Here is an 18,293-nt window from a genome sequence, read left to right as displayed (position 1 = left end):
CAAGCAATTTTATCTAAGCCTTTTTTTTGGATTTGCTTTCCAGGCTATAACAGCATATTCAGCCATCCTTGATGGAGCTGCCAAATATCAGCTGATTTCAGTGATTTCCAAATTTCAGTTTTTAAGTGCAGAAAGTAAATTATTGTAGGGGTTAATTTCATTTCATCTTCATCTGCTTTTCTGGGGCCTGGTCGCGGGGGCAGCAGTCTCAGGAGAAAACCCCAGACTTCCCTCTCCCCAGACACTTCCTACAGCTCCTCCGGGGGGATCGAGAGGTGTTCCCAAGCCAGCCGAGAGACATAGTCCCTCCAGCATGTCCTGGGTCTTCCCCGAGGCTTTCTCTTGGTGAGACATGCCTGGAACACCTCTCTAGGTAGGTGTCAAGGAGGCATCCGAAACAGATGCCCGAGCCACCTCAGCTGACTTCTCTCGATGTGGAGGAGCAGGGGCTCTACTCCGAGCTCCTCCCAGGTGACAGAGCTCCTCACCCTATCTATAAGGGTGCACCACTAGGGTTTCCCGCACTCAGGTTCGTATCCTGCCAATTATACCACTTCTCCATGAATTGCCACCTTATCATAGGGGGGGTGTGTTTGTGTGCTGTAATCGAGGAGGAAAATATTATGGGATAAATACACACATAAAAAAAGTGTGGGGTGACTTCTTCTGTGTAACAAGCGAGAAAAAAAAAACTCTCAAAAAACGCTGGTGATAAGTGCAATAGATAAATATCAAACCAAACTAGGGCGTGCTGGCCAAAGTTGACCCATGGTAACCTTTGATTTGACCCACTGTACCATCTGAAAAGATGGAGAATGATAGGGAAGGTTGGGGCAAATGCCTTTAACAAAGATTGTTAAGTGAGGTTTATTAATAAACTAATTTCGAGAGGATCACGTGCTTATGATTTATCACAGCCGGTCTCCCATTAAGCTAATCAGTATCATCCAATCATATGAGCCATAAGCTACTATAAATAACCACAGTTTTCAGTCCACTTTATCTTCATTTGGAAGAAACCCCCCTTCCTCCCCATTCTCCTTCTTCACTTTAGATCGGGCGGCACGGAGGCCCAGTGGTTAGCACTGTTAGCCCCACAGCAAGAACACTGCCATCCCTGGTCCTGTGTGAACTCTTGAATTCTAATTTAACATAATCATTTGTTTATTTTTAATTGTTGAGCTACAAAAAAGCAAGCTAAAATTAAAATTTTCAACTAAATGAATCAGATTTTTTTTTAATTGTAAATATTGTTATTTGACAATACATTGAACTCCATTGTGTTAAAAATGGAATTGTTTGTTTTTATTGTGAGAAGTTCATTGTAAAATATATATATAAATATATTTACAGTTGAAGTCAGAATTATTAGCTCCCCTGAAGTATTAGCCCCGCTGTTTATTTTTTTCCACAATTTCTGTTTAACGGAAAGAAGATTTCTTCAACACATTTCTAAACATAATAGTTTTACTAACTCATTTCTAATAACTTATTTATTTTATCTTTGCCATGATGACAGTAAATTATATTTGACTAGATATTTTTCAAGACACTTCTATACAGCTTAAAGTGACATTTAAAGGCTTAACTGGGTTAATTAGGTCAACAAGGCAGTATAGGGTAATTAGGCAAGTTATAATTTCCTTGTTCTGTTAAACATAATTTGGGAAATATTTAAAGAAGAAAAAAAAATTCAAAGGGGGGCTATAATTCTGACTTCAACTGTATATATATATGTAAATAACAGTTCTGTCTAGTTCTCGAATCTGATTGGCTGATAGCCATGCAATACTCACAACTCGTACAGCCTCCTCACCCTTCTGTATTACTCCGCCCACATAAAGTGACAGCATATCAATAAACTTACTACAGTTTGACAGATACTGCAGCTGTTGGACAATATAATGTACTTTTGAGGCTTTTTTATTCAAGAATGTAGTTGTTTAGATTGCAAATATGCAGTTTATTTATAAGGATAGTGCCTATTTTAAATATAATTTCTGAGAGACAGCGCGTCTGCATCCATCAGCCTGTCATACTGAGCAGAGCAAAGATGGTGGATGTTGTTCATCCACAAGATGGTGACAGAAACCGTATAATAAGCCCTTCAAGGAGAATAACTAGCGTAATTTTAAACTACAGCTGATCAAATCATTATAAAACTTGAAAGTGTCATTCTAAGTTGATTTCTCTCTTTTGTATGCTGTAGTGCTGTATTGATACCATAGTAATTGTAGTGTATTGAGTGTGAGATGGGACTCGCATATCAGTAATGTATGTATTTTGTGTTGGCCACACTTGTAGCTGTGCAATATGGCTGTATATAATCACTGGTGGGACACTAAGGCACTCCTCCCACCAGCGCCGATATAGAGCCATATCGCACAGCTACCTGTGTGATATTGCTCATATGTATTATACAATTTTAAAATATATATTAATAAATAGTAAATTACCTTGGCAACTTTACCGCAACACCTTTGTCCCACCACCCTCAATCAAGTTTAATTTTTGGCCCTTCATAAGAAAAGTTTGGGCATCCCTGCTTTGTACCATCTTTTTTCAGACATTCTTAAACATCATCATGAACATCATTTTCTCTGACCTCCCATATGCATCCGCGTTCTTCACATTGGGCCTTAGTGGTGTCACCCTCTGGGTAGCAATTGAACTTTTCCGCTTTGGGCTCCCAGTTGATAGTGTATGACTTCCCAAGTTCCAGCTCCAGATTCCTCAGATTCAGCACCTAGAAGACCAATGACTCATGTTACGCAAAATAGACCTTAATTATAAAGAGTTGCGCATAAACAGACCTCAATTTGATTATTTCTCAAAAATGCTAACAATTCTCAAAATTTTGATCCAGGGGAAACAAATGAACACGGCACGGTGGCTCAGTGGGTAGCACTGTCACCTCACAGCAAGAAGGTCTCTGGAGTTTGCATGTTCTCCCCATATTAGCATGGGTTTCCTCCAGGTGCTCCGGATTCCCCCACAGTCCAAACACATGCGCTATAGGTGAATTGAATATAGCTAAATTGGCTGTAGGGTATTAGTGTGTGTGAATGTGAGAGTATATGAGTGTTTCCCAGTGCTAGGTTGGCTGGTATGGCATCCGCTGCGCAGAATATATGCTAGAATAGTTGGCAGTTCATTCCGCTGTGGCGACCCCGGATAAGTAAGGGACTAAGCTGAAGGAAAATAAATGAATGAAACAAATGTGTGCAAATGATCTTGAAACTGCTGACTGGTACCTTTTATTGCATTGTAAACACCACTAATTATTGTAAATAGGATATAGAAGAGCATCAGTCAAAGTTGAAAACCAGTGACAAGACAACATTGGAGGCTTCTCTCAGTTTTTTTAAGTGAAACATATTTAGCAATAGATGTATGATGACATCAGTGGGTATGATGACATCAGTGGCTCAGTGGGTAGCACTGTCGCCTCACAGCAAGAAGGTCTCTGGTTTAAGTCCCGGATGGACCAGTTGACATTTCTCTGTGGAGTTTGCATGTTCTCCCCGTATTAGCGTGGGTTTCCTCCAGGTGCTCCGGATTCCCCCACAGTCCAAACACATGTGCTATAGGTGAATTGAATAAAGCTAAATTGGCTGTAGTGTATTAGTGTGTGTGAATGTGAGACTATATGAGTGTTTCCCAGTACTAGGTTAGCTGGTATGGCATCCGCTGCACAGAATATATGCTGGAATAGTTGGCAGTTCATTCCGCTGTGGCGACCCCGGATAAGTAAGGGACTAAGCTTAAGGAAAACAAATGAATGAAACAAATGTGTGCAAATGATCTTGAAACTGCTGACTGGTACATATTTTGCATTGTAAACACCACTAATTTTGTAAATAGGATATAAAAGAGCATCAGTCAAAGTTGAAAACCAGTGACAAGACAACATTGGAGGCATGTCTCAGTTTTTTTAAGTGAAACATACTTAGCAATAGATGTATGATGACATCACACATTGCACGATTATGGCATACCTGCCAACACTCCCGTTTTTTCCCGGGAGTCTCCTGTATTTCAGACCCATCTCCCGTATTGTTCTATCTCCCGGAAAAAAGCTCCATATTTTTCTCACTGAAGCATTTTTTCCACACAAAGTCTATAAATACGAGTATTCCCATGCGTACGTGCACCCTGAGATCAAGGTGTGTGTATGCATGCTTTATAAATGAGGCCCATCAGGTGTTTTCAAATCAGAATCCCAGCAGTGACAAATACCTGTGAGTCTCTCTGCATTACTGGCTGGACGTGCCATAAATTACAGCGGCTGACATTAATGTGTCACTCGCAGTTTAAGACTAAAGTTTGCACGTCCTCGCGTTGTCATTCCAGGACCTTGAGGTCTGGGAGAAAGCGATGCCCTTCATCATAGCCTAATGCTTGCATGCTTTTGAGAGGCCTGACAAATTCAATCACTGGTCCGTGAGCATCTCCGGATGCTCAGCTGGAATGACAGGATCTCTCCGGGTACTTTAGGGATTCCTGCCCGGTATTAAACACAAGTCAGGCTCTATTTTGCCGACATGGTTTGCTGGCCCTGGCTTGCAATCCTAATTACGTTACGTCGCCTGTGATTTTTTTTACATTTTTCACTTCGTTTAGAGATGCTCTCCGAATGTCAAATTAGCTAATACTTTTCTGAGAACTCTGAAGGACAGCTATTTTCAGATTTAGCCTTTATATTAATTTATTCGTGTTTCTGTCTATTTATCTGCCTGTTAGCTTTCGTTTTTGACTTCAGTTGCAATGTACATTTGAATACCGATGTATTGTTTATTGGTGCATTATTTTTGCATTGTAATATATTTAAATATAGTATGCTTGATTTCTAGTTGATAATTTGGTCTCAAAAGTGGCTTATCTGAAAGGCAAAGGCCTCTAGATTACACTTATTTAACCAAAATAAAACATGATCATGCCTTGATTTTTAATTATTTAATTAGGACAGTAAAGTCTGACTTTGCTTAGACAAAAGTCTTGTCACTTAACAGAAATAATGTCCAGTATAGAATATAAAGTGTTGGTACAGTGGATAAATAATGAATATTGTGTTTGACTCCCATGAGCTTGGAAGACTGCATCCATACATCTCTGCAACGACTCAAATCACTTATTAATAAAGTCATCTGGAATGGCAAAGAAAGCGTTCTTGCAGGACTCCCAGAGTTCATCAAGATTCTTTGGATTCATCTTCAATGCCTCCTCCATCTTACACCAGACATGCTCAGTAATGTTCATGTCTGGTGACTGGGCTGGCCAATCCTGGAGCACCTTGAGCTTCTTTGCTTTCAGGAACTTTGATGTGGAGGCTGAAGTATGAGAAGGAGCGCTATCCTGCTGAAGAATTTGCCCTCTCTGTGGTTTGTAATGTAATGGGCTGCACAAATGTCTTGATACTTCAGGCTTTTGGTGTTGCCATCCACTCTGCAGATCTCTCGCACACCCCCATACTGAATGTAACCCCAAACCATGAGTTTTCCTTCACCAACATATTGGTTTTGTGTTTTGTAAATGCAAATTGCAAGCTTTTATTTTTGAATGTGATTAACTAAATCTTAGGACAGCTCTAATTATAATCCATATTTTTCCAATGTAATAATTGCAAGTCTACTTCAAGGTGATATTTACAGTACCAGTGTATAGACAAACTATAAATAATTAATCCTATTTATTTTCTGAGTACCTTTATATATACTAACAGGCCCTGAAATTTATGTTAGTTTATTTGCTTTTTAGCTTTTGCTTTGGCCTTTAGTTGAATTGCATCATGTATGTTTTCATACTGGGCGACGCAGTGGCGCAGTAGGTAGTGCTGTCGCCTCACAGCAAGAAGGTCACTGATTCGAGCCTCGGCTGGGTCAGTTGGCGTTTCTGTGTGGAGTTTGCATGTTCTCACTGCGTTCGCGTGGGTTTCCTCCACTCCAGTTTCCCCCTTTGCCCAAAGACATGCGGTACAGGTGAATTGGGAAGGCTAAATTGTCCATAGTGTATGAGTGTGTATGGATGTTTCCCAGAGATGGGTTGCAGCTGGAAGGGCATCCGCTGCGTAAAACATGTGCTGGATAAGTTGGCGGTTCATTCCGCTGTGGCGACCCCAGATTAATCAAAGGACTAAGCCAAAAAGAAAATGAATGAATGAATGTTTTCATTCTGGCTGCATGGTGGCACAGTGAGTAGCACAATTGCCTCACAGCAAGAAGGTCGCTAATTCGAGCCTCGGCTGAGTCAGTTGGCGTTTCTGTGTGGAGTTTGCATGTTCTCGCCGTGTTTGTATGGGTTTCCTCCGGGTGCTCCGGTTTCCCCCACAAGTCCAAAAACATGTGGTATAGGTGAATTGGGTAGGTTAAATTGTCCGTAGTGTATGTGTGTGAATGAGAGTGTATGGATGTTTCCCATTGATGGGTTGCAGCTGGAAGAGCATCCGCTGCATAAAACATACGCTGGATAAGTTGGCGGTTCATTATGCTGTGGCGGCCCCGAATTAATCAAAGGACTTAGCCAAAAAGAAAATGAATGAAAGAATGTTTTCATACTGCAGCATTATTTATCTTATCATGCTAAATTCAAGCGATCTTCATTCAAAACAAACATATTATTGAATCATACATTCAAACAAATGCATTGTCAATATAATATCTGATTATTCTATGCATTTATCCTTAGTTCATTATGAAAAAAATTAAATTACATCCACCAAAGCTCAAAGCACAAAGTTCATGAGAACTCAAATTTGCAATTTATATTCATTTTAAAGGTAGAAAAATAAATCGTATGTATATTATAAGCTTGATATCTGACAAGAACAAGAGCAAAACTACCCTGAAATCACTTTTGTAAATAATATGATTTTTTTTTGGTAGCTAATAGAGTAAGCAAAGTTAAACAACCAGGCTTGCCTGAACAAACCAGAACAAACCAGGCTTGCCAAAAAATATCTGTATTATTAAGCCCAAATATGCTATGATTTCCGACAGCCAAAAAACAAAAAAACAAAAAATGAAATCACTTTTGTTAATAAAATCAAGGGCTCTATTTTAACGATCTAAGTCTAAAGCGCAAGGTGCGAAAGCATTAAGGGTGCGTCTGAATCCACTTTTGCTATTCTAAGGATCGAAAAACATGCTCTGCGCCCCGGCGATTGGTCTAACAGGGTTGTGCTTTTTCTCTTAATGAGTTATGGGTGTGTTTTAAGCATAACGTGCATTAAACCAATCAGAGTCTTATCTCACATTTCCTTTAATGGCGCATTTGGTATTTACATGGCGGACTTTGTAAGTGGAAAAACTTAACGATTCACTAACGATTCTCTTTCTTTTTACTTTAACTTTTTACTCCTTTACTTTTGTGGATAAGGAAACGGTGGAAACTCACTTCTCTGAAGACATCCATTAGCCTACATATTTAATTTTCTTTGTTAAGTGCAAAGATTTGGTTCAAAACGATTTCTAAATTCTAATTTCCAGCAAAGGAATAAATGAACAATACTAATGAAGTGTGGTCAAAAAACTGAGTTATATCCAAACATGTCCTATTCTTATGCCCCATATGGTGATGCAGACGTCCCCAAAACCTGACAAGTGGATAAATGTAAACTTGTTTTATTAAAACAAATATAAATATGCATATAATAAATAATACTGCTAATAATAATAATATTATACAAATTGTCATGAATGAAAAACCCCTTAAGGTGAGGCATGTAGGCAGTGTTTTTTATATTTATGTAGAAAATAATAATTTTTGTAACATTTTAAACCGTAATTTTTTCATATGTAAAGATATTTGTGCATTGCTGTACATCCTGTGTATATTTAGCAATGTGTAAGCGTTTGAACCTGCATAGGTACATAACTGCATTGTCAATATAATATCTGATTATTCTATGCATTTATCTTTAGTTCGTTATGAAAAAAATTTAATTACATCCACCAAAGCTCAAACCACAAAGTTCATGAGAACTCAAATTTGCAATATATTCATTTTAAAGGTAGAAAAATAAATCTGTATATTTTACAAAAAATAAAAATAAATAAATAAATATATGAAACCATAAACTATTTCAGATTTCCTACTAAAACTATATACTATGCAAATTATCTGTCATAACACTTAAAAAGCATTTTATGAATGTAAATTCTGAATAAACATGTTGAACAGTCTTGAATCTCCTACTTCAATTGCAATAAGCAAAACCAGACACTTATAGTATTAATTTGACTTTAGTATTGAATGAATGCTTTTACCTGTTTGACAGAGTCGTGTTGAATCTGTGACTGAAGCAGAGTGTCACTAGTGGTCCCATCTGACACCAGCACAAAAGACGGAGCAGTGCTGAATCCCAAAATTGTGATGTCCTCAAACTTCAGGTTGTTTGGATCTGAGTATCCATTCTTTGTGACATGCATTGTCAAGGTGCCCTGCGAGGAAAATCAGATATTTTGATAAATGCATATATTAGAATTGCAATTAGAAGCATCATCACAAAAATAAAATATGATGTTAGGGTGACATACATTAGTCACTGAAAACTGGTAGTGAATGTGAGTTCCAGATGAAACGGTATCTAAAGGAAAAAAAAAAGACATATGTAAGCATGAGTATTGCTGTTAGAAACATCTGCTTAAATCAAGAAATTAAGCTTTAAAAAGCTGATTACATGGCTCAACAGTAAGGATGAAAAACAGTTTTGCTTGCATTCATGTTTTTCTACTTTGCAAACTCAAACCAAGATTGGATATAGATGGCTAAAGCAATAAAATATCACTTTTGTTAACTAAAATATGTGTTAAATAATAATAAACTAAAAACAAAGAGTTCATAAACTAAACCACAAAAAATATATTTAAAATGAATAATGTAAAGTAAAAAAATCATTTATTGATCATTTGGTCTAAAAAGTGATAGAAAAAAATTGATATTTGAGAATTAAGCACTTTTACAAATTAAAAATATGAATCTTTTTTAATTCTATTATAAATTTTTTATATAGTTAATACAGTTAAAATAAAAGTCACATTTTTTAGTTGTAATCCAGAGCAGGACTGTCAAAAATATACATTTCTGTCCGCAAAGTGTAAGAGAAAAAAAAAATCTAAATACCTTTTATTAATAAAACTTACTTTTTTTCTGGTGTCAAATACAGTAAGAATAAAAGTCTAAATTTTAACTTTAGGTCAAACTAGGCTTGCCAAAAAAAACATCTGTATTATTGAGCCCATATAAGCTTGATATCTGACAAGAAAGTGCAAGAGCAAAACTACACTGAAATCACTTTTGTAAATAATATGATTTTTTTTTGGTAGCTAATAGAGTAAGCATAAAAGTTAAACAACCAGGCTTGCCTGAACAAACCAGAACAAACCAGGCTTGCCAAAAAATATCTGTATTATTAAGCCCAAATATGCTATGATTTCCGACAGCCAAAAAACAAAAAAACAAAAAATGAAATCAATTTTGTTAATAAAATCAAGGGCTCTATTTTAACGATCTAAGTCTAAAGCGCATGGTGCGAAAGCATTAAGGGTGTGTCCGAATCCACTTTTGCTAATCTAAAGATCGAAAAACACGCTCTGCGCCCCGGCGCATGGTCTAACAGGGTTGTGCTTTTTCTCTTAATGAGTTATGGGTGTGTATTGAGCATAACCTGCATTAAACCAATCAGAGTCTCATCTCACATTTCCTTTAATGGCGCATTTGGTATTTACATGGTGGACTTTGTAAGTGGAAAAACTTCACAAACGCTTCACAAACGAGAAAACAGTTAAAAATACCATTTGCAGCGCATGGATAAAGAACAAGGCTCCTCTATTCGGCCTCTTTATTTTCTCTTTTTTCTTTACTTTTACTTTTTACTCCTTTACTTTCGTGGATAAGAAAATGGTGGAAACTCACTCCTCTGAAGACATCCATTAGCATATTTTATCCATTAGCATATTTAGCCTACATAGTTAATTTTGTTTGTTAAGTGCAAAAATTTGTTTCAAAACTATTTCTAATTTCCAGCAAAGGAATAAATGAACAATAATAATGAAGTGTGGTCAAAAAGTTGACCAAAAAGTGGTCAAAAGTTTTTTCCAAACACATGTCCTATTCTTATGCCTCATATGGTGATGTCAACCCAGGCTCATTGTGAAAACGTAGTCCCGTGGACGTTTCTGGAGACCGCGAAATACATAGCCGGGGGTACGTACGGCTACATTTCATTTTTTTAAGCGAACGCTGCTGTGACGCCGTTCCTTTCGGCGCTTGCCGGCCAGCTGCAAAAACTGCAAAAATATGTACCTCCCGGAACCTATTTCGCGGTCTCCAGAAACGTCCTTGGGACTATGTTCTCAGAATGAGCCTTGGTTAGGTGATGTAGACGTCTCCAAAACTCAACAAGTGGATAAATCTAAACTTGTTTTTACTAAAACAAATATAAATATGCCTATAATAAATAATACTGCTAATAATAATAATATTATACAAATTGTCATGAATGAAAAACCCCTTAAGGTGAGGCATGTAGGTAGTGATTTTTATATTTATGTAGAAAATAATAATTTTTGTAACATTTTAATCCGTAATTTTTTTCATTTGTAAAGATATTTGTGTATTGCTGTACATCCTGTGTATTTAGCAATGTGTAAGCGTTTGAACCTGCATAGGTACATAACTAACGTGCTCTGCACTGGATTTTAGACCTGCTTTTACTTGGTCTATTGAGCAGTTTATTTCAGTTCTTCAAAATAGAAACACACCAACAATGTGCCTTAGCACACCTCTATTTCAGACCAGCACACCAGTGAGTCCACAAAACGGCACAAATGGATTTGCTATTTAAACAATGTGGTGCAAAACGTGAAAATAGGGGTTGCACTGGTCTGAAAATAGCAACAAATCACGTCAAACATGTCTTGCGCCTTATTGAGCCGGGTGTATTATAGGGCCCCAAATCTTTATTTTTCTTCTTGTAGCTAATACAGTTATGAAAGTCTATATTTTTATTTACCTGGCAGGCAAAAAAACATCTGTATTAGTTAGATTCAGGGGTGCCGCTAGGGGAAAAGTTAGGACGATTCTAAGGGCCGTTTTGGGGCCCCTAGAGATACTATTAGGAGCCCACCAGAAAGCTGAAATCCCACCAGAAAAAAAAAATAAAATGCTTTTTGTTAATGATAATATTTTTTTGTTCTGGTAGTAAGAAGACAGTAAGAAAAAAAGTCTGAATTTTGACTTTAGGCCAGGCGTACAGAAAAAAATCATCTGTATTATAGCTATATTTCTGACAGTAAAAGTGCAAGAGAGAAAAAAAAATCTTTTAATTAATAGCAGCTCTCTCAAAAATACCTCGAGAGTCTCCGTCATCCCAAAATAGCTCTCCTGACGCAGACTTGTTGTCATCCAGAGCGATGATCAGTCCCATGGGGTGACGCCGACTGAGGGAACACACAACTTTCATCATATAAATGTACAACTTTTTTTCTTTTTTAACACCAGAAACTGAAGAGCAGATAGAAAACGGGTGCTTTGAAGTTCAGATGGGACTCTTGTTTGCGAATATCTTGTCACCTCACAGCAAAGCCAGATGAATTTTAAAGAACTTGTACTTCACCTTGTATTTATGATGCATTCATGTATCGCCCCTGCTTTGAATGCAAGTGCATCCAAAAAAAAGATACAGTAAACTTGGAAGCGATGAAGGCGTAATGTATTCAAAAGGAAATAAAAGCAATATAGAATAAATAGCTATTGAGCGCAGCAGGATATTCAAACCATTTTCCCTAATGTTAAATGGAAACTCAGGCCTCATGCAGATCAACGGGAATGAGATGAAGGAAAAATCAGAACTACCTCTGAGAGGGAAAATAAATAAAGGATAAACATTCAAAGCACAGACACAAAAAAGTAAATGTAAAAATCCAAAATCTCCTTACTTCTCAGTATTTAAACTCCCTCAGCAACATTAATCATGATATTGTGGATCATAATGGCATTAAACAATCATTATATTCATTGGTTCAACGCAATTCAAAGAACAGCATGGTATTTTCATGGTATATGAGATTTTTATACCATTTTTTAAACTTAATTTACATTTTTTTTCAATTTCATTTAAATTTATTTCATTTTATTTTTTATTTTCATTTATTTCATTATTATTATTTTTTTTAATTTCATGGTATTATTTTTTCTTTATTTATTATAATTATTATTTTAATTTCATTTTTTTCAATTTCATTTTTTTTATATTTGTATTTTATATTTTTTCAATTTCATTTTCATTTATTTCATTTTTGTTTTTTTATTCTCATTAATTGATTTTTTATTTTATTTAAAATAAATTTCAATAATTTTTTTGAAATGTAATTTTTATTTATTCCATTTTTATTTTCATTTTATCTTTTAATTAATTTTTGCTTTTATTTTCATTTATTTATTTTATTAAAATTTTGTCAATGTCATTTTTTTCAATTTCATTTTCATTTATTTCATTTTTTATTTAATTTAGAATTTTTTATTTCATTTTCTTTTTTAGTTAACATTTTTCAAGTTCATCTTCATAAATTTTTTATTTCATTTTTCAGTTTTTCAATTTTATTTTCATCTATTTCATTTTCATTGTTATTTTCATTCATTTAATTTTTTTATTTTCATTTATTTCATTTTTCATTTTGATTTATTTCATTTTCCTTTATTTAATAAAATTGTTATAACCCTTTTTTCATTTCATGGTATAAAAGCATCATACAATATCAAAAAATACAGACTTGGATTGGCTGCAAATATTAGAGTTTACTGTCGGTGCATGACAGTTTTTTATTATTATTATTATTATTATTATTATTATTATTATTATATTTTTTTGCATTACCTGTATGTGGTTGTGACGTCTGGTCTTTGTACAGGTAGAATGGCTCCACCTCTCAGATGTAAACCAAGTTTATCATCAGGCAGGTACATATTAACTGCCACTTTCCGTTCAGTAATCTTTGTTTCCTATAAAGAAAAAATATGTAAATATTAATTACTGATTGTTCAATTTGCTTTACAGGAAAGACAAAAACGTTTTTAAAAAGTTTAAAGGTTTGGGATCAGCAAGAAGTAACTTATAAGAGTCTACGTCCCAAGTCAGAAAGTGTACGAGGTAAGCTACTGAGCAAACTGATCACACCGGAAAAGCTCTTCATTTCACCCAAAAATTCATATTTTTTATTTTGTTAAACACAATAGAAGGTATTTTGAAGAAAGCTGAAAAAAATGGAACCATTGATTTTCGAAGAATTAAAAACGAATAGTATGGAAGTCTCCAGCCTTTCAGCTTTCTTCAAAATATCTTTTATTGTGTTCAACGGAAGAAAGATAGTCTAACAGGTTGTTAGATAGAAAAGCAATACAGTATATCATAATTCTTAGCTTACCATACTCTTAACGAAAGTAGGAAAAAAACAACATAACACATATTTTCACATTACTTCCCTTAAAAAGTAACTAAGTAACACATTTAGTTACTTTTTAAAGTGACTTTACATTTAAGCTTTTTTAAAAGTGACTTTAAATTAAAGCTTTTTTAAGTCACTTTATATTTAAGCTTTTTTTAAAATGACTTTAGATTTAAGCTTTTTCAAAGTGACTTTATATTTAAGCTTTTTTAAAAGTGACTAGATTTAAGCTTTTTGAAGTGACTTTAGATTTAAGCTTTTTCAAAGTGACTTTATATTTAAGCTTTTTTAAAAGTGACTAGATTCAAGCTTTTTTTGAAGTGACTTTAGATTTAAGCTTTTTCAAAGTGACTTTATATTTAAGCTTTTTTAAGTGACTTTATATTTAAGCTTTTTAAGTGACTTTAGAGTTAAGCTTTTTTTTAAAGTGACTAGATTTAAGCTTTTTTTTAAAGTGACTAGATTTGAGCTTTTTTTAAAGTGGCTTTAGATTTAAGCTTTTTTTAAAGTGACTTTAGATTTAAGCTTTTTTTAAAGTGACTAGATTTGAGCTTTTTTAAAGTGACTTTAGATTTAAGCTTTTTTTTGAAGTGACTTTAGATTTAAGCTTTTTTTGAAGTTGACTTTAGATTAAGCTTTTTTGAATTGACATTAGATTTAGCTTTTTTGAAGTGAACTTAGATTTGAGCTTTTTTTAAAGTGGACTTTAGATTTAAGCTTTTTTTTGAAGTGACTTAGATTAAGCTTTTTTTGAAGTGACCTTTAGATTTAAGCTTTTATTAAAGTGACTTTAGAGTTAAGCTTTTTTTTAAAAGTGACTTAGATTAAGCTTTTTTAAAGTGACTAGATTTAGCTTTTTTTTAAAGTGACTTTAGATTTGAGGCTTTTTTTGAAGTGACTTTAGATTAAGCTTTTTTTTGAAGTGGACTTTAGATTTGAGCTTTTTTTTTAAAGTGACTTTAGATTTAAGCTTTTTTTGAAGTGGACTTTAGATTTAAGCTTTATTAAAGTGACTTTAGAGTTTAGCTTTTTTTAAAAGTGACTTTAGATTTAAGCTTTTTTTAAAGTGACTTTAGATTTAAGCTTTTTTTTGAAGTGACTTTAGATTTAGCTTTTTAAAAGTGACTTTAGAGTTAAGCTTTTTTAAAGTGACTTTAGATTTAAGCTTTTTTAAAGTGACTAGAATAAAGCTTTTTTAAAAAGTGACTTTAGATTTAAGCTTTTATTAATGTGACTTTATATTTAAGCTTTTTTTCAAAATGACTTTAGATTTAAGCTTTTTTTGAAGTGATTTTAGATTTAAGCTTTTATGAAAGTGACTTTATATTTAAGCTTTTTTAAAAGTGACTTTAGATATAAGCTTTTTTTGAAGTGACTTTAGATTTAAGCTTTTTTAAAAGTGACTTTAGATTTAAGCTTCTTTTAAAGTGACTTTATATTACAGCTTTTTTGAAGTGACTTTAGATTTAAGCTTTTATTAAAGTGACTTTATATTTAAGCTTTTTTAAAAGTGACTTTAGAGTTAAGCTTTTTTTGAAGTGACTTTAGATTTAAGCTTTTTTTAAAGTGACTTTAGATTTAAGCATTTTTAAAATGACTTTAGATTTAAGCTTTTATTAAAGTGACTTTATATTTAAGCTTTTTTAAAGTGACTTTATATTAAAGCTTTTTTTTATAGTGACTTTAGATTTAGCTTTTTTTTAAAGTGACTTTAGATTTAAGCTTTTTTTGTAAGTGACTTTAAATTTAAGCGTGCTTTTTAAAGTGACTTTAAAGGCTTTTTTTTAAGTGTAAACTGTCATCATGCAAAGTTAAAGAATCAGTTATTAGGAATTATTTATTAAAACTATTCTGTTGAAAAATGTATTCAGGAAAAATATCAAATTGAATTCAAATTTAACAGAAGGGCTAATAAATTGGCCCCTATCTGTAAATTCCCTATTACAGATTGGTAATAACTCAACATAAACTGAGTTTTCCCAGCATGTTTTTTCATTGTTAATGTCGCCTCACACATCCCTATCTCCAGCACGGGACCCCCTCGGCCCTCTCTTCTGACTGTTCACTGGGTCATGCGAGCTGCTCAGACAGACACTGAGTCTTCCGCTCCATCCATAAGTCATTTCCAGATCCAATCAGGTCCTGTGTGTCGCTCCTCTCCATCAAACTCTCTCTCAGTCTGCCAGGGTCACTCAAGGACCTGCTTTGCCAATCACGGCTTCAGTAATCGAGCTGTTCTGAGACGCACAAACACGCGGCCGCAGGAGACCCATGCTATCAGGGATCTGATCGGCCCGCTGGTTAATCTGACTCTTTTAGAGACTAACCAGACTCCAGAGAGGGTTCAAATGAAAAGCTCTGCCTGAGCGGAGAACCAGACGGACATCTCAGACACTGACGTTGAAGGAATATTTATTATAAGAGAGAAAATCAAGAAGTATTTTGCTACAAATGATGTACAAATACTTGCTGATCATATGTATTTAATTAAAGTATTGAGGAATGTACTGAGTTCTGAGGAATGTTTTTGTGTAAAGTTATTTGCAGGCGACACAGTGGCTCAATGGTTAGCACTGTCGCCTTACAGTAAGAAGGTTGCTGGTTACAGTCCCGGCTGGGCCAATTTGCATTTCTGTGTGGAGGTTGCATGTTCTCCCCTGTGTTGGCGTGGGTTTCGCCCCCACAGTCCAAACAACATGCGTCAATAGGTGAATTGAATAAACTAAAAATTGCCCATAGTGTATGAGTGTACGAATATGCGGTGTATGGGTGTTTCTCAGTACTGGACGTTGTGGGCTGGAAGGCATGCTCTGCGTAAAACATATGCTGGAATAGTTGGCGGTTCATTCTGCTCATTTCTGCTAGCGGTTCACTAAACCATACCATACCATACCATTTTATACTATACTATACTATACTATACTATACTATACTATACTATACTATACTATACTATACTATACTATACTATACTATACTATACTATACTATACAACACAATACTATAGGATACGATACACTGATCTACTCTACTTCTACTATACTATACAATAACCATGCCATACTATGCTATACTATACTACACATCGCTTTATTATGCTATACTATACTATACTATACTATACTATACTATACTATACTATACTATACTATAATATACTATACAGTGCCATACTATACTATACTATACTATACTATACTATACTATCTATACTATACTACACAGTGCCATATTATACTATACTATAGAAACACTATACTATACGATACGATACTATTACTATACTATACTATAGAAACACTATACTATACGATACGATACGATACCGATACTCTACTATACTATACTATACTATACTAGCTGGTGTGTTTGATTAGGGTTGAAGCTAAACTCTCCAGGACACTGGCCGTCCAGGGACAGGAGTTTGGAATCCCTGCACTATTACTATTAAGCCTGCTCACCAAATGTATTTATTTTTTTAAATTATGAAAATGAGGTATCTCATGAAGCTTTTAAAATGCCATTCATATTTGATATTATAAATATTTAACTATTTAAAGGGATAAGTCTGAAAATGTAAAAATTCCATCCTCAATTTGCAAATTCTCAATGTTTGAAAAAAGTAATTAAATACCATCCAAAATCACTTTAAAAAGCAAAATGAAAACTAAATGCGTTACTTTTTAAGGGAAAGTAATTTGAAAGTATGTGTTATGCTATTTAAGATAGGTTTAAATTGTAATATTAGCTTTTCTACCCAACAACCTGTTTCACTTTCCTTCTTCTGTTGAAACATAAAAGAAGATATTTTTAAAGAAAGCTGAAAACCTGTTACCATTGACCCCCATAGTATTTGATTTTGCTACTATTGAAGTCAATGATTACCGATTTTCAGCATTCTTCAAAATAATCTTCTTTCGAGTTCGACATAATAATAAAAAAAACACATAAAGGTTGAGGCAGAGTAAACAATGAGTAAATCGTAATTTTTGGGTGTACTATCCGTTTTAAGCATCAAGTATTTTTAAACATGCTTGACCTTCTCTAGTCGTTATTGTTTTTTGTGGTGCGAGAAGTTCTTACGTTTTCATAGTCATACCAGATGGCGTCTGGAATATAGGCCTCCACATACTGAACATCCTAAAACGATAAAAAAAAGAAGGAAAAAAACAAGGGTATCAGCATATGAGCATGTCGAACATGATGACAGACATTATTTTGATGGTTTAATAATGAGCATTATTCATTAAACTAATGGGGCAGACCATCACGGCCGGTGATTTTAGGAGAGAAATGCTCCTCCTGTCATGGCGTTTCAAGAATGAGAGAAAAATGAGCGAGATATTGGAGAGTAAGAAGCTGACAGAAAAGAGAAGCAGGAAACGAAGCAAAAGAAAAGATGATTCATTACTGTGCCGGAGGGAAAAGTCACTGTACACTTCAGATGGTGGCACTCACATCTGATATTCATATCAAGCTGAAAGAAGTCTGAACTGAGAAGCACTCATGACTGACTTAACATAGCAACATAATTTTTTTTAAATAGAAGGTTATGATTCTAAAATTACTTGAAGGTCCATAGATCAGTTTTTTCCAACCCAGGCTCATTCTGAGAATGTAGTCCCGGGGACGTTTCTGGAGACCGCGAAATACGTAGCCGGGGGTACGTGCGGCTGCATTTCATTTTTTTAAGCGAACCCTCCGTGTGGAGGGCTTCCCGCCTGCAACCAGTTTGTTCCGGTTAGCTCTTCGTGTACTCGAGGCGCAGAGAGGGGCTGACCACGACGACGACCGGGTTCGAGTCCGGGGAAGAGCGGTTCCAGGAATCAGGTAAGAAAACAAAAACAAAA

The 18,293-nt window shown here is 34.8% G+C and overlaps 1 protein-coding gene across 1 annotated transcript in view; it reads right to left on the bottom strand.

Moving 5' to 3' along the window:
* Positions 1 to 18,293, bottom strand: part of si (sucrase-isomaltase (alpha-glucosidase)) — a 178,207-nt gene that overhangs the window by 97,876 nt on the left and 62,038 nt on the right. Inside the window, exons 20-26 of the mRNA XM_056478595.1 lie at positions 17,527 to 17,583; positions 12,875 to 12,999; positions 11,350 to 11,438; positions 8,535 to 8,584; positions 8,265 to 8,438; positions 2,606 to 2,746; positions 1,911 to 1,918 (exon numbers count right to left, since the gene is read on the bottom strand). Coding sequence (XP_056334570.1) covers positions 1,911 to 1,918; positions 2,606 to 2,746; positions 8,265 to 8,438; positions 8,535 to 8,584; positions 11,350 to 11,438; positions 12,875 to 12,999; positions 17,527 to 17,583 — 644 coding nt within the window. The remainder of the gene's footprint in view (positions 1 to 1,910; positions 1,919 to 2,605; positions 2,747 to 8,264; positions 8,439 to 8,534; positions 8,585 to 11,349; positions 11,439 to 12,874; positions 13,000 to 17,526; positions 17,584 to 18,293) is intronic.

The sequence above is a fragment of the Danio aesculapii genome, chromosome 18, assembly GCF_903798145.1.
Source record: "Danio aesculapii chromosome 18, fDanAes4.1, whole genome shotgun sequence".
In the NCBI taxonomy this organism is placed as follows: Eukaryota; Metazoa; Chordata; class Actinopteri; order Cypriniformes; family Danionidae; genus Danio; species Danio aesculapii.
This window is presented reverse-complemented; position numbering and strand designations above follow the sequence as displayed.